General features: G+C 43.8%; 1 protein-coding gene across 1 annotated transcript in view; it reads right to left on the bottom strand.

Moving 5' to 3' along the window:
• Positions 1–4,547: 4,547 nt before the first annotated feature.
• LOC145398060 (ionotropic receptor 40a-like) overlaps positions 4,548–12,719 on the bottom strand; it is a 310,943-nt gene continuing 302,771 nt past the window's right edge. The window contains exon 3 of the mRNA XM_080271018.1: positions 4,548–4,730. Within this exon, the coding sequence (XP_080127144.1) occupies positions 4,548–4,730 (183 nt within the window). The remainder of the gene's footprint in view (positions 4,731–12,719) is intronic.

Below are 12,719 nucleotides of genomic sequence, written 5' to 3'. Positions count from 1 at the left end.
ATGCAACAACTAAAAGAAAAACATCCGACTGCACGACAAGCAAGTGCCCAGTCAAAGCTTGACGGCAACTACACTCCTCCCAATCCCATCATATATGACAGGATAACTGGAGATATGGTGTGGCGGAAGGCAATGCACACACAGGGAGGGGCAGGACCGTCAGGCCTCCATGCAAAATCTTGGCGAGTAATCCTCAGTAACATCAAGTTTGGGGAGGCAGCAACAGACCTATGTAACACCATTGCCTCACTGGCGAGGAAGCTGGCTTCAAGTCAGTGCAGTAACATCGAAGCACTGACGGCTTGCAGACTAATTCCCCTTGATAAGAATCCTGGATGCAGGCCCATCGGGGTGGGTGAAGTCTTAAGACGGATTATAGGAAAATGCATCATGGAGGTGGTGAAAGATGATGTGAAGCAGGCAGTTGGCAACCTCCAGGTGTGTGCAGGCCAGCCGGCAGGAGGTGAGGCAGCAGTTCACTCCATGAGGAAAATATTTGGGGAAGAGGACTGTGAGGCAGTATTATTAGTTGATGCCTCAAATGCATTTAATTCCATCAACCGGGAGGCAATGCTGCACAATATCAAGGTTAAATGCCCAGCATTTGCCCAATATGTGGAAAACACCTACAAAGAACCAGCAGACCTCTACATTGTGGGTAAGACAGCGGCTCACGATGTCGGTGTAATCCAGTCCACAGAAGGAACTACCCAGGGGGACCCCGTTGCCATGGCTATGTACGCCCTGGCGATGACAGTGCTGCAACAACAGATCAAATACGAGGCCACCAATGTAAAACAGGTAGCCTATGCAGATGATCTCACGGGTGCTGGCAAGGTTGAGGATGTGAGGAAATGGTGGGACCTTGTAACATCTCATGGCCCTGAAATAGGTTACTACCCTAATGCCAGTAAGTCCATCTTGATCGTGAAACCAGCTTACTATCAAGATGCACAAGAAGCATTTAGAGGCACAAACTTGATAGTCACTAAGGAAGGTCAGAGGCATCTAGGGGCTGTGATTGGAACCAAGGAATTCAAAGACAAATATGTGAGTGACAAAGTAAAGACATGGGTAGAAGAAATTCATACACTATCCAGCCACGTAAAAACAGAACCCCATGCAGCATACAGTGCATTTACCTATGGTGTAAAGCACAAGTGGACCTTCGTGATGAGGACCATACCAGACATCGGGTTGCTGCTACAACCACTGGAGGATGCAATCAGGGATTCATTCCTCCCATCTCTAACCAATGGCCACATCCCCACACCAGAAGAAAGGGATCTTCTAACACTACCACCCAAGATGGGAGGCCTTGGCATTATAAATCCAGTTGCCGTGGCAAGCTATGAACACAGAAATTCACTCGGGCTCACCGAATCCTTGTCACAGAAGATCTGTGCCCAGGTTGAGACGAGTGAAATCGACCACCAAAGGCAGAAAGACATAAAGACACAGATAAGCAAGGAGCGTGAAGAAAGACAAAAAGACCAGCTGCAGCACATAATCGAACATCTAACACCGGACCAGTGCAGAAGAGTTGAAATTGCACAGGAGGTTGGGGCATCGAACTGGCTCACAACCCTGCTTCTCAAGGCAAAAGGCTTCCACTTCAACAAACAAGAATTTATTGATGCCATAGCCTTGAGATATGGGTGACCAATAGAGAACCTACCTCAACACTGTGCTTGTGGCACTGCCTTTGATGCAAACCATGCAATGGTATGCAAGAAGGGAGGCTTTGTTTGCATCCGACACGATGAAGTACGCGACCTCACTGCCAAAATGCTGCAGGAAATATGCCATGATGTCACGATTGAGCCAGCTCTGCTACCCCTGGACGGCGAGCACTTCACCCACAGAACAGAAAACACATCAAATGATGCAAGAGTGGATGTCAGTGCTCGAGGTTTCTGGACACGTGGGCAGAGGGCGTTCTTCGACATCAGGATATTCGATCCCATGGCAGCATGTCATCGTGAACTGTCTCTCGAAGCTGCACACAAGAGGAATGAGCAAGAAAAAAATAGAAATTATCAAGAAAGGATCCAACATGTGGACCACGGTCGATTCACTCCCCTTGTGTTCACGACATCAGGTGGGATGGGTCCAGAGGCAGTGAGATTCTATTCGAGACTGGCAGAGTTCTTTCTGAGAAGAAACGTCAACCGCAGAGTTCTGTTATGGCCTGGATGAGATGTCGACTCTCATTCTCCCTCGTGAGGTCTGCTCTGCTATGTCTCAGAGGCACAAGATCATCAGCCCTCAGGCCTGTCTCTCTGGCGGGTATGGATTACGAAGCTATAGTGGTCGAGAGTCGCATAGACCAGCGACTCCAATAGATTAATGTCTTTATTTACAATGTAATATCAATAAAAAATAAAATAATAATAGTAATAGTACTGTAGATGGTTGGTAACCACAGCCGTTGGCGTGCTTGGGGCCAACGGATTGTAATATGAGGGTTAGTGTTAACCTTCACGTTACAACTCCAAATGGTGAACTGTATTAGGAAGGTTGGTTTTGATCTTCACAATATAATTCACCAATGGATGGAGGTGATTAAAAAAAAATAAATAAAAAAAAGTACTAGGAGTGGTAGTAGTAGTAGTAGTAGTAGTAGTAGTGGCGGTAGTAGTAGTAGTACTAGTAGTGGTGGTGGTGGTGGTAGTAGTAGTAGTAGTAGTAGTAGTAATAGTAGTAGTAGTAGTAGTAGTACCAGTAGCAGGGGTGGATCCAGGAATTTTCGGTGGGGGGGTCTGATTTGCTGATTCAACCAAAGACTTGACGCGTCATACTGATATTTCAATGTTGAAATTGCCTCTTTATTCAGTGATGCATGGCCGGTGGGGGGGGGGATGCATCCCCCTCATCCGCCCGCTGGATCCATCCCTGACCAGTAGTATTAGTAGTAGTAGTAATAGTAGTAGTGGCAGTGGTAGTAGTAGTTGCAGAGGTACACTTATCTGAACTTGAACCCAGTGGACTGCAGGCTGAAGTTGACCTCCTTCAGTCCACCATTCTTCTTACGGGGGATAGGGAGGGATCTGAGGGATTTATTATAACCAGCCAGTGGAACAGCGGCCATATCAGTGCCACCACATGAAGGCGACCCTCTCCAGCATCAGTGGTGTTGATTAAGGAGTCTTTATTGCCTTACTAAAGATCATTGACTTTAACACAGCGCAGACTTTCCTCCTTTGGCAGCTTTTTGTGATGCTAGTCATGAAGAAGTGCTGTGTGAAGAATGTAGAGTCACAGCGTTGTATCATCTAAATCTAAATTAACCTGTCTGGATATTGAGGTGGAAATGGTATCCTATGTTTGGGGTTCCAGTGTAAGAGAGAGAGAGAGAGAGAGAGAGAGAGAGAGAGAGAGAGACTCACGGAAAAAAACAGACTTGCGAGCGAAATGTAAAGACGAAAGAAACGTATTGGTTTCATTAACAGACACATAAAGTTGATTATTTTATTAGAGAGATACATAGACAAGTACATAAAAAGTGATGATTTTATTAGACAACTGCATAAGAATCGATTATATTGTTCGAAAAAGACACTGCACAGTAGAAAAGCTAGGAGAGCATTCCAGAGACACTGAGATGATGATGATGATAATAATAATAACAATAATAATAATAATAATAATAATAATAATAATGATAATAATACAAATAATAATAATTCATCATTCATTCATTACCCAATCCTGTGTTGCCCCATGAGAAGCGTAGGAGCCCGGGGCTAGGCAAGTTGGTCCTAACATTTAAGATGAGAGTGACCAGCCTCACTCATCCCTGAGTGGTATTACATGAGCAATAAACCTCAAACACCCTTTTGCTATATACCTGCACAGGGTCAATCCGATTGGAGCGCCTTAATTACCCACTAAACCACCAGTCGCCGTAATATGGTTATATGGTTACCACCCAGCACAGTAAATGGTTTCCTCGTGTACGGGAAACCATTCGGCTTGTCACTCAGTGTAGAGTCACCCGTAGACAGAACGAAGAGGAAAGAGTGAAGGAACGAAAGACAGAGGAGGAAGGAAGGAAAGAATGAAGAAAAAAGGAAAGGGGAGTCTCCCGAGCGCAGCACTACATCGAGTGAGTGGATGGTGAGTGCCCACTTACCACAATAATAATAATAATAGTAATAATTACCAAATAGTAATTACAATAATAATAGTAACAATAATAATAATAATAATAATAATAATAATGATAATAATAAAGAAGAAGAAGAAGAAGAATAGTAACTGCTTCTGATTCGTTTCTTCTCGTATACCATAGATTTATTTACTTATAATTGTTCCCATGTTCAGCCAGTTTATCTTTTTTTTTTTTTTTTTCAGCGTGTTGCCGTGTCTATTATCGTTGCCTATCAGTTAGAGAGAGAGAGAGAGAGAGAGAGAGAGAGAGAGAGAGAGAGAGAGAGAGAGACAGACAGACAGACAGACAGACAGACAGAGAATCAGATTGATGTCCTTTGAGGGGATTCTTTGACCATTTCTGTGCTCTTGTGACGGCTTCAAATGCCAGCAGCTCAAGCATCTTCGTTTTTTGCATTCGAAGGTTCATGTGTCAATGAACTCCTGCGTTTTTTATGTTTAGAGACTGAGTAGGAGAGTTCCATGAGGAGGGTGATGGCAGAGACGACCACCCCGAGGCCCAGCACTATGAAGGCTCCCTGTAGATGTTCTAGGTTCAATGCTCCGTCACCTCGAACCTGTGGAGATTATAAAATAAATAGATAGACAGATAAATAGATAGTCGAGTAGAGAGAGAGAGAGAGAGAGAGATTCTTAAGAATGGTAAGATGTAGCGATAGAAAAAGTGTAGAAACAAAAGATTATAAAAGCACAGAAACAAGACATCATGTGTGTGTGTGTGAGTGTGTGTGTGTGTGTGTGTGTGTGTGTGTGTGTGTGTGTGTGTGTGTGTGTGTGTGTGTGAGAGAGAGAGAGAGAGAGAGAGAGAGAGAGAGAGTTTTATCTCGTTTCTTCACTCCATCTCTACATCTTAACCAAAAAAATTAGCATAATTTTTTCTTTCTACTTTGTGACATTTTTATGAAGTTAGCAACCAAAATACACATTAGCTATACAATAAAACAACTCTTCTCTGTATAATAATTACTAACACGATTAAGTGGAATTGGGCAACAGGAATCCGTAGAGTTTTACATATACTGAGAAAAGGTTTGAGTGGTAGAGAATGTTTTTAGGCTGTATCTCGATTATTTTAATTTGAATACTTTTCTGAGTATGTTTTAGTTTTGTCTCCATTCACTCTGTCATGGTTGGGACAAGTCTAGTATTTTTATTAAGGTAATCCCAGAATATTTTAATCAGTTGGGAGTGAGTCATAAGAGTCTGAGAAAGGTATACTCTTCACCTTAACTTGATCCAGATTTTCGTCCTTGTGCAACTTCTTTCTCGTCGTTCAGTGGCAGAACAATACTTCGGTTCAACATCCTTTCCATAGCACTTCTTCGTGGCCGACATCATACTCTTGTCTCTGTATATTGTCATAACATCATAAAAGATATATGGTATTTTTAGGCCAGGTTAACCTGCGGCGTCCCATCGACGTACTTCCACATCCTCACGTTATGTCACTGCCAATCCCGTTGACGTACTTCAACGTCCTGCAATTGCAAGGTTCATAATTTCCACAATTTTCAAAATTCGTGCGAGATTTTCGATTCGCCCACGTACCCAAGCCTCCCCTACCTGCCGCCAGGCGGGCAGCGTCCTAGACCCCACGTGACCCGCGCTCGCCCTTGTCTCGGTCACTCACCTGCTAGCAGTGGCCCAGGTCAGACATGGCACGGAAAGGTCTCTCAGACGAGGAAATTGCATCCGCCCTGGAAGCCTTCACTGGAGATAGTGATTCTCCACTCGACGATGATGTGGTAGATCGCGATTACGTCCAGCCAGAGGAAGAAATAAGTAGCAGTGATGAAGAGGTCCCTTTGCCCCGAAAAACGCAGTATGTGACATACCGTAAGGCAAGGGAAGGCCAGCCTGCTCCCCAACCACGTGCACGGCTATCTCTCCATCCCGAATCTGATGAGGATGAGGATGAGGACGATGAGGATGACGGCGGCTTAGGACGTGATATCGCTTCGTGGTTGGGAAAAGAAAAAATATCACCCCGAGGATCAGAAGGTGGGGCGAGAAGACATATAAGGTATGGTGAAAGTCTTTTGTCTGGGGAAGTGGAAAGTGGTGTGGTGGGATTGCTGGGTGAAAGGGAAAGTGTTGTGGCGGCAGCGCGGGGTGAAAGTGAAAGTGGTGTGGGGGTAGTGCGGGGTGAAGGGGCAAGTGGTGTGAGGGAGGCAGCACGAGCACGTGGTGCACGTAGGCCTAGGGGAGAGGAGGTGGAGCCACTCCCCAGCACGTCTTTCGCCCCACAATATTCCCAAACTTCCTCCCCACAGCCCCAGGATGTGGGGAAAGGAAGGAAAGGGAAGGGAAAGGGTAAAGGAAAAGGGAGAGGGAAGAGAAGTGCGAGTGATGAGAGGCGCCGCTCCTCACCTCCCCAACCTCCCCCACCACCCTCACCTCCCCACCCTGACGAAGGGGACGATGGGGACGTGGCTGGAGACGGTGGTGTCACGTGGAACTGGGAAGATGGGAGTAATTTTACTCCCATCATTCACCCTTTCACTGAGCAGTGGCGGTCTGATTGCACGGCTCCAGGTGTGCATGCAGGTTCGTCTAGGGTGGATTTTTTCCACTTGTTCTTTGGGGAGGCGTTTGTGGGGCGCATAGTTGAACAGACTAATATATTTTCACGATCACAGCGCCGTGAAAGTGAACGTTTGGGAACCACGAGTAGGCATTCCCAACAATATGACTATCCCGTTACAATTTCAGAGATGTTCTTATTTTTGGCCCTGGTTCTCTTGATGGGTGTGGTAAGGAAAAACCAAATTCCTGCCTACTGGACAACGACCCAATGATCCTCACATCTTTCTTTGGGAAGGTGATGAGTCGTAACAGATTTCAGTATATTCTCTGCCGCCTCCACTTTTTTGATGCAGAAGATCCAGCCAATGCAAATAACACAGATAAAATGAGGAGAATTAGGCTGGTATTTGATCATTTACGGGAAATGTTCTGCTCCTCATTTTATCCCTACAGAGACCTCGTCATAGACGAGAGTCTTGTGTTGTGGAGAGGCAATATTTCCTTTAGGCAGTACATACCCAGCAAGAGACACCGTTTCAGGTTCAAGATCTTTGTTATGTGTGACTGTAAGACTGGTTATGTGCAAGACATAGTCTTGTACACGGGCGCACAGACAGATATAACAGAAGATCGGAGTATAGGACTCTCTGGGGCCGTGGTGAAGACAATGATAGAAGAGTACCTTCATCGTGGTCATGTGTTGTACCTGGACAACTGGTACACTAGCCCTCTTCTCGCTAGGTTCCTCCACCAACACGACACCGGAGTCTGTGGTAGTCAAGAGAAACCGTTGCCATATGGTCAAGATAGGGAGGAAACTTGACAAGAACGAGGTGGTTTTCTTCCAGGCCAATAACATCCTTGCCACCCTGTGGAACCACAACAGGGAAGTTTGCCTCCTATCAACTGTTCACAGCCCCCTGATGCACCGCACAGACTCCGTGGATCACCGTAACGAGAGGAGGCGCAACGTATGGAAACCCGAGTCTGTACTGGACTATAATCTGAACATGAGGCAAGTGGATCAGTCAGACTCGATGATTTCAAGTGTTGACTGTGCCAGGACCACGATGAAGTGGTACAAGAAACTCTTTTTCCACTTGCTCGACATCACGGTCCTGAACGCCCACTACCTGCACGCAATGACCACCGGAGTATCCGAGACCTTTGAGGGGTTTGTGAGGGAGCTGGCACGTGAAATAATCGCCAAGCATGCCCAGGACAGACCCACACACCGCACCCGCACCCCCATGGCTGCCCAGACTCCCCTACGTCTTGCAGGACGCCACTATTCCAGCGCAATCCCTTCCGACCCAAACCGTCGTAAACCCCAGCGTCGCTGCCATGTATGTAAGCACTCGACAGTCAGACCATCCACTCAGAGAAAAGACACAAGGTACGAGTGTGTCGAGTGCAATGTTGCGTTGTGCCTTCAGCCTTGTTTCGAAGAGTATCATAATTTCCTACACTACTGAAACTGTGTGGGAAGGCGAAATGACACTCATTATAATGGTAAGGCCAGTCAGTAGGTGCTAAGTCAAATATAAAGTTGAAACGGGTGTTATGTTTTCAGGAAAGTAATGTATAAGTTGAGAATTAGTGTAAGCTGAAAGAAGTGATATCAAAACTACACCCACTGTGTAAATCTGCGAAAATATGACGCTCAGTATAACACTCTGGTCAGTAAATATGTGATAGCAAGAATATAAAGTGGAAACGGGTGTAATGTTAGCATGAATAAAACGTATAAGTTGAACAATAGTGTAAGTTGTAATAATTGATGTCACGAGTACACCCACATTCTGGTCAGTAAGTATGTGATAGGAATTATATAAAGTGGAATTTGTTGTAATGTTAGTAATAAGGTATTTTATAAGTTGATTACTAGCGTAAGATGAAACAAATGATATCGCGATAACACTCCCTGAGTAAGTATGCGCTAATATGACGCTCAGTTGAATCGTAAGTTCTGAAATTATGTGATATCAATTATATCAAGTGTAAACATGTGCAATGTTGGTGGAGAATTATTATATAAGTACAAAAATAGGTTGTAAGTTGAAATAGTAGTCATAGCGACTTTACCGTGTGTGTTATTATGCGCTATTATTACGCTATATATTTACGTAAGGCCTGAAATTATCTCAAAACAGTTCTATAAAGTTGAAAAGTGTATAATGTTATTAGAAAAGTATTATGTAAGTAGAAAAAACACAATACGAGTTGAAACAACAGTCACAGCGAGTTCACTCACTACGTAAATAAGCGCTAACATTACGCTAAATGTTATCGAAAGGCCTGTGAATACGTAAAAACAGTTCAATAAAATGTAAAATGGTATAATGTTATTGTAGAAGTATTATGTAAAAAAAAAAATGATATGTATCATGATTTTCGAATGTTAGCGATTCATCGTGACAAAGTTGCCCGATTTTGCTCGTTTCGCACGATGGTACAATGCTTATTTCTGCTCTATTTTTTGTATAAAATCCAATTTACTCTTTTATCACATGTTTTTATGTTTGTAATAAATACATATCTACTTACTTTCATTGGTTTCCCAGACTTATAATACCATAGAAAACGTTAGAGGCTCAGACCACCTACGGAGAACACGGGGCCAGGTGGGACCAAGGCATACCAGTTTAGGGCAATTATGGACCCCGGGGAACAATTTCTTTGTGACTGACCATTGTTTCTGACCAAAAGCGAAAGTTTTAGCAAAAAAAAAAAAGGGTCGAAAAATGGTCGGGATTGGGGGGTACCAGTGGTGAGAAAGTGGTCAGGACGGGGCGGGTTAAAGTAAAAGAAGCATAATGACGCTCTGTCTTCAGTGTGACAACAGATGAACACTAGATTATGGTGACAGTCACAAAGAAGTGCCATGGAAAGGATATATAGTCTTTTTCAACCACTGACTCCCGTGAAATAAGTTGCAAAAGGATGAAATCTGAGCCAAGGTAAGGTAAAAGAGTATAGCAGTTGCAACCCCAGACTCAACTTGATCCCAGTCGACTGCAGCCTGGTTACCTTTCTGCAGTTCACTACCTTCCTTTGGGAGGATAGGGAGGGAACTGAGGGACGTTTCTATAACTAGGCAGCGAGGCCATCCAGTCATGTCGGTGCCTCCACGTGTAGGCGTCCCTCTCCAACGCCCTTTGTGTTATATGGGTAAATTACATCTTTTTCTCACTGATGTTCCAGGCCTCGTAACTCGTCTTCATAAGCGATTTATTTCCCTATTGTATCTTAACATCTTCATGTGACATATGCAAACTATGTCGAAATGAAAAAGCTGTAAGTTAATTGCAAGATCAAATTAAGGAGAACTGTGTAATAGTGTAATATAAACGCTTAGGGAAAAAGTCTGTAAAGTTTCTTACGCCAGTGAGAAGCAGGACAAACATCAATGCCGTAATTAAGATATCAGACCCATGCTTAACTCAAGGCCGAACTTCAGCCAGTGAGACATCCCGTGTACAACTGACAAATTTTCGAAAATAAATCGCTAAGGAAGAGTTACTGAGATGCTTCTTTTGCCATCTAAAATACATAAAAAATAAGATAATTCGCTAAGAAGAAGTCTTACGAAGCCACCTATAGAACAAAAATACGTCTACCGATTCCCAAATCAAGGGCGAATTTTTGCCAGGGAGACTTCCTGTATGCAACTAATTGTTCGAGCGAGAGAAGTGAGCGAGAACACCAAATATAGTCACAGTTTGGACAAAGATTTATCGCAGCAGCAAGAAATGGGGGCAGGGGTCGGGAGGAAATCTCTGTACTACAGTAGGGAACTTTTTTTTTTTTTTTTTGATAACCAGTTTTGAAGTTACAAGATAGACATCAATTTGGAAATGGCATAAAAATCCTTAGTTAATTTCATTTCATAGACAACCCGTAATTTCCAATAGCCTTTTTCGCAAATCGTGGAAACGAATTTTTATAAATCAGATTAGTGGAACAGCCCGCTGCACAAGAAGTAGCCTAACGGTCAAAGGTTGCGTGAGTAGCGCTGCAGTATTTTCCGACGATTGCTGAGGGAGTTGGCTTTAGGAAGTGTGAGGGAATATTTTTGGTGTAAAACGATTTTTTTATAAGGCAGATGACCGTAACAGCCGGCTGCGCAAGAAGTAACTGTCTAAGGTTGCGTGAGTAGCGCAGCAGTATTTTCCGACGATTGATGAGAGAGTTGGTTTTAGGAAATGTGAGGGAATATTTTTGGTGTAATCAAATAAGTTCTTTCATTATTTCCAGGTCAGGAAATCAGACGAAGATGATGAGCCATATAACAATATTCAGCTCTGCCTGACTTGCTCGCTCGCTCGCTCGAACACGCCCCACACTTTCAGTGTGGACGCTTATTATATGTTAAATCTTGCAAATAAATCGCTAAGAAAGAGGTGCTACGAGTCAATTACGAGCGAACTTTTCCCAGGAAGCTTTCGGTGTGGAAATAATAAATCTTGGAAATAAATCGCTAAAGAAGAGGTGATACGACTCACTTACTTGAGAACTTTTTCCCAGGAGGCTTCCGGTGTGCAGTTGATAGATCTTGGAAAGGATGCCGGTCTCCAGAAGGCGGATGAGGTTGTCTGAGATGAGGCGGGTGTAGGGGGTGTTGCGACGCAGTAACCAGATCATAAAGTTGTTGTATATCTGTGGAAGGAGGTACACTATACCACCAGCTGTGTGTCTGTGTATATATATCTATTTATCTATCTGTCTGTGGGTGTAGGGGGTGTTGCGACGTATTATCCAGATCATAAAGTTGTTGTATATCTGTGGAAGCAAGTACACTATAGCACCAGCTGTGTGTTTGGGTGTTTATCACTGTTTCTGGTAGTTTGTTTGTTTATCGTCCTGTGTGTCTGTTTATTTATCTGTCAATCTATGTTTATCTGTCTATGCCTGTATAATTCTGTCTGTTTGTATCCATGTCAACCTGTTTACCTGTCTATCAATCTAAACGTCTTTCTTATTGTGTGTGTGTGTGTGTGTGTGTGTGTGTGTGTGTGTGTGTGTGTGTGTGTGTGTGTGTGTGTGTATCGGTACACGGCTAGCACTGAATATCGTGCCACCGCTAGCACCAATAAAATAATGTATCGTCGCACTGCTGGCCACCAATTTAATGTAGCCGTTATGGAGTAGCAGTTGACTACATATTAAGTGTTCTGCTGTATAGTATAACTAGACCACCGTGTTGGATCGACGACACTGTCTGTAGTACACGTCAGCTACTCGCCGTCACTGCCCGACACTTCCCACCAAAGGTCCTCTGCCACGAGAAGGTGGAAGCTGGTCTGTTATTAAGTGGTAGCGTAAGGTGACAGAAATGAGCAGATTAAATCTCTCTTTATTGGGTACAGAATAATATAACTGCGACCCGAGAGATATGTAGGAGCGACACCACCTCCCTTTAAAACAGTAAAACGGCCTCTGACGCTGTACACTCACCGAGCCGACTAGGGCGCGGTGCTGAGGTCAGCTAAAAAGTGAGGTGCCGAGCATCTACATATACTCTGGGTTTATGCAAAAAGTAGAGATAAATGACAACTCTACTAGCACATTATACACCTCTAATAAAATGGTATTAAGTACATTCACATATACCAATATAATAAATGGTTCCCCAGGACTTTACACTTACGCACTATTCAGATATCTTTTCACTTCTCCTAACCTTCATTTTATAATTGAAACAGGGTGGCCCTTGTGGTCTGCCATCCACCTTCTTCTCTACCACAGCTAACAGCGAAATGATATTTGGTTGTTCATCATTCACACTTCATTACACACTGTTAATTATGACTAAACAGCTTTAAAAATTATTATGTAAAATGTATGATACTATAACTTCATATGGAAAAAGATGTTGACACCAGAACATCGCTCGGCCACACCATTGACGTCCTCGTCGACATTGTTGTCCTAACTACTGTGTAGCCTAACCAGAGTGTAGGGTAGCTAACTATTCAGGAACATCCACTTGCAATCCTCGAGTACGGACACGTGGTATC

The sequence above is a fragment of the Coenobita brevimanus genome, chromosome 44 (genome assembly GCF_032717465.1).
Source record: "Coenobita brevimanus isolate Jiangsu-jjx chromosome 44, ASM3271746v2, whole genome shotgun sequence".
Taxonomy (NCBI): Eukaryota; Metazoa; Arthropoda; class Malacostraca; order Decapoda; family Coenobitidae; genus Coenobita; species Coenobita brevimanus.
This window is presented reverse-complemented; position numbering and strand designations above follow the sequence as displayed.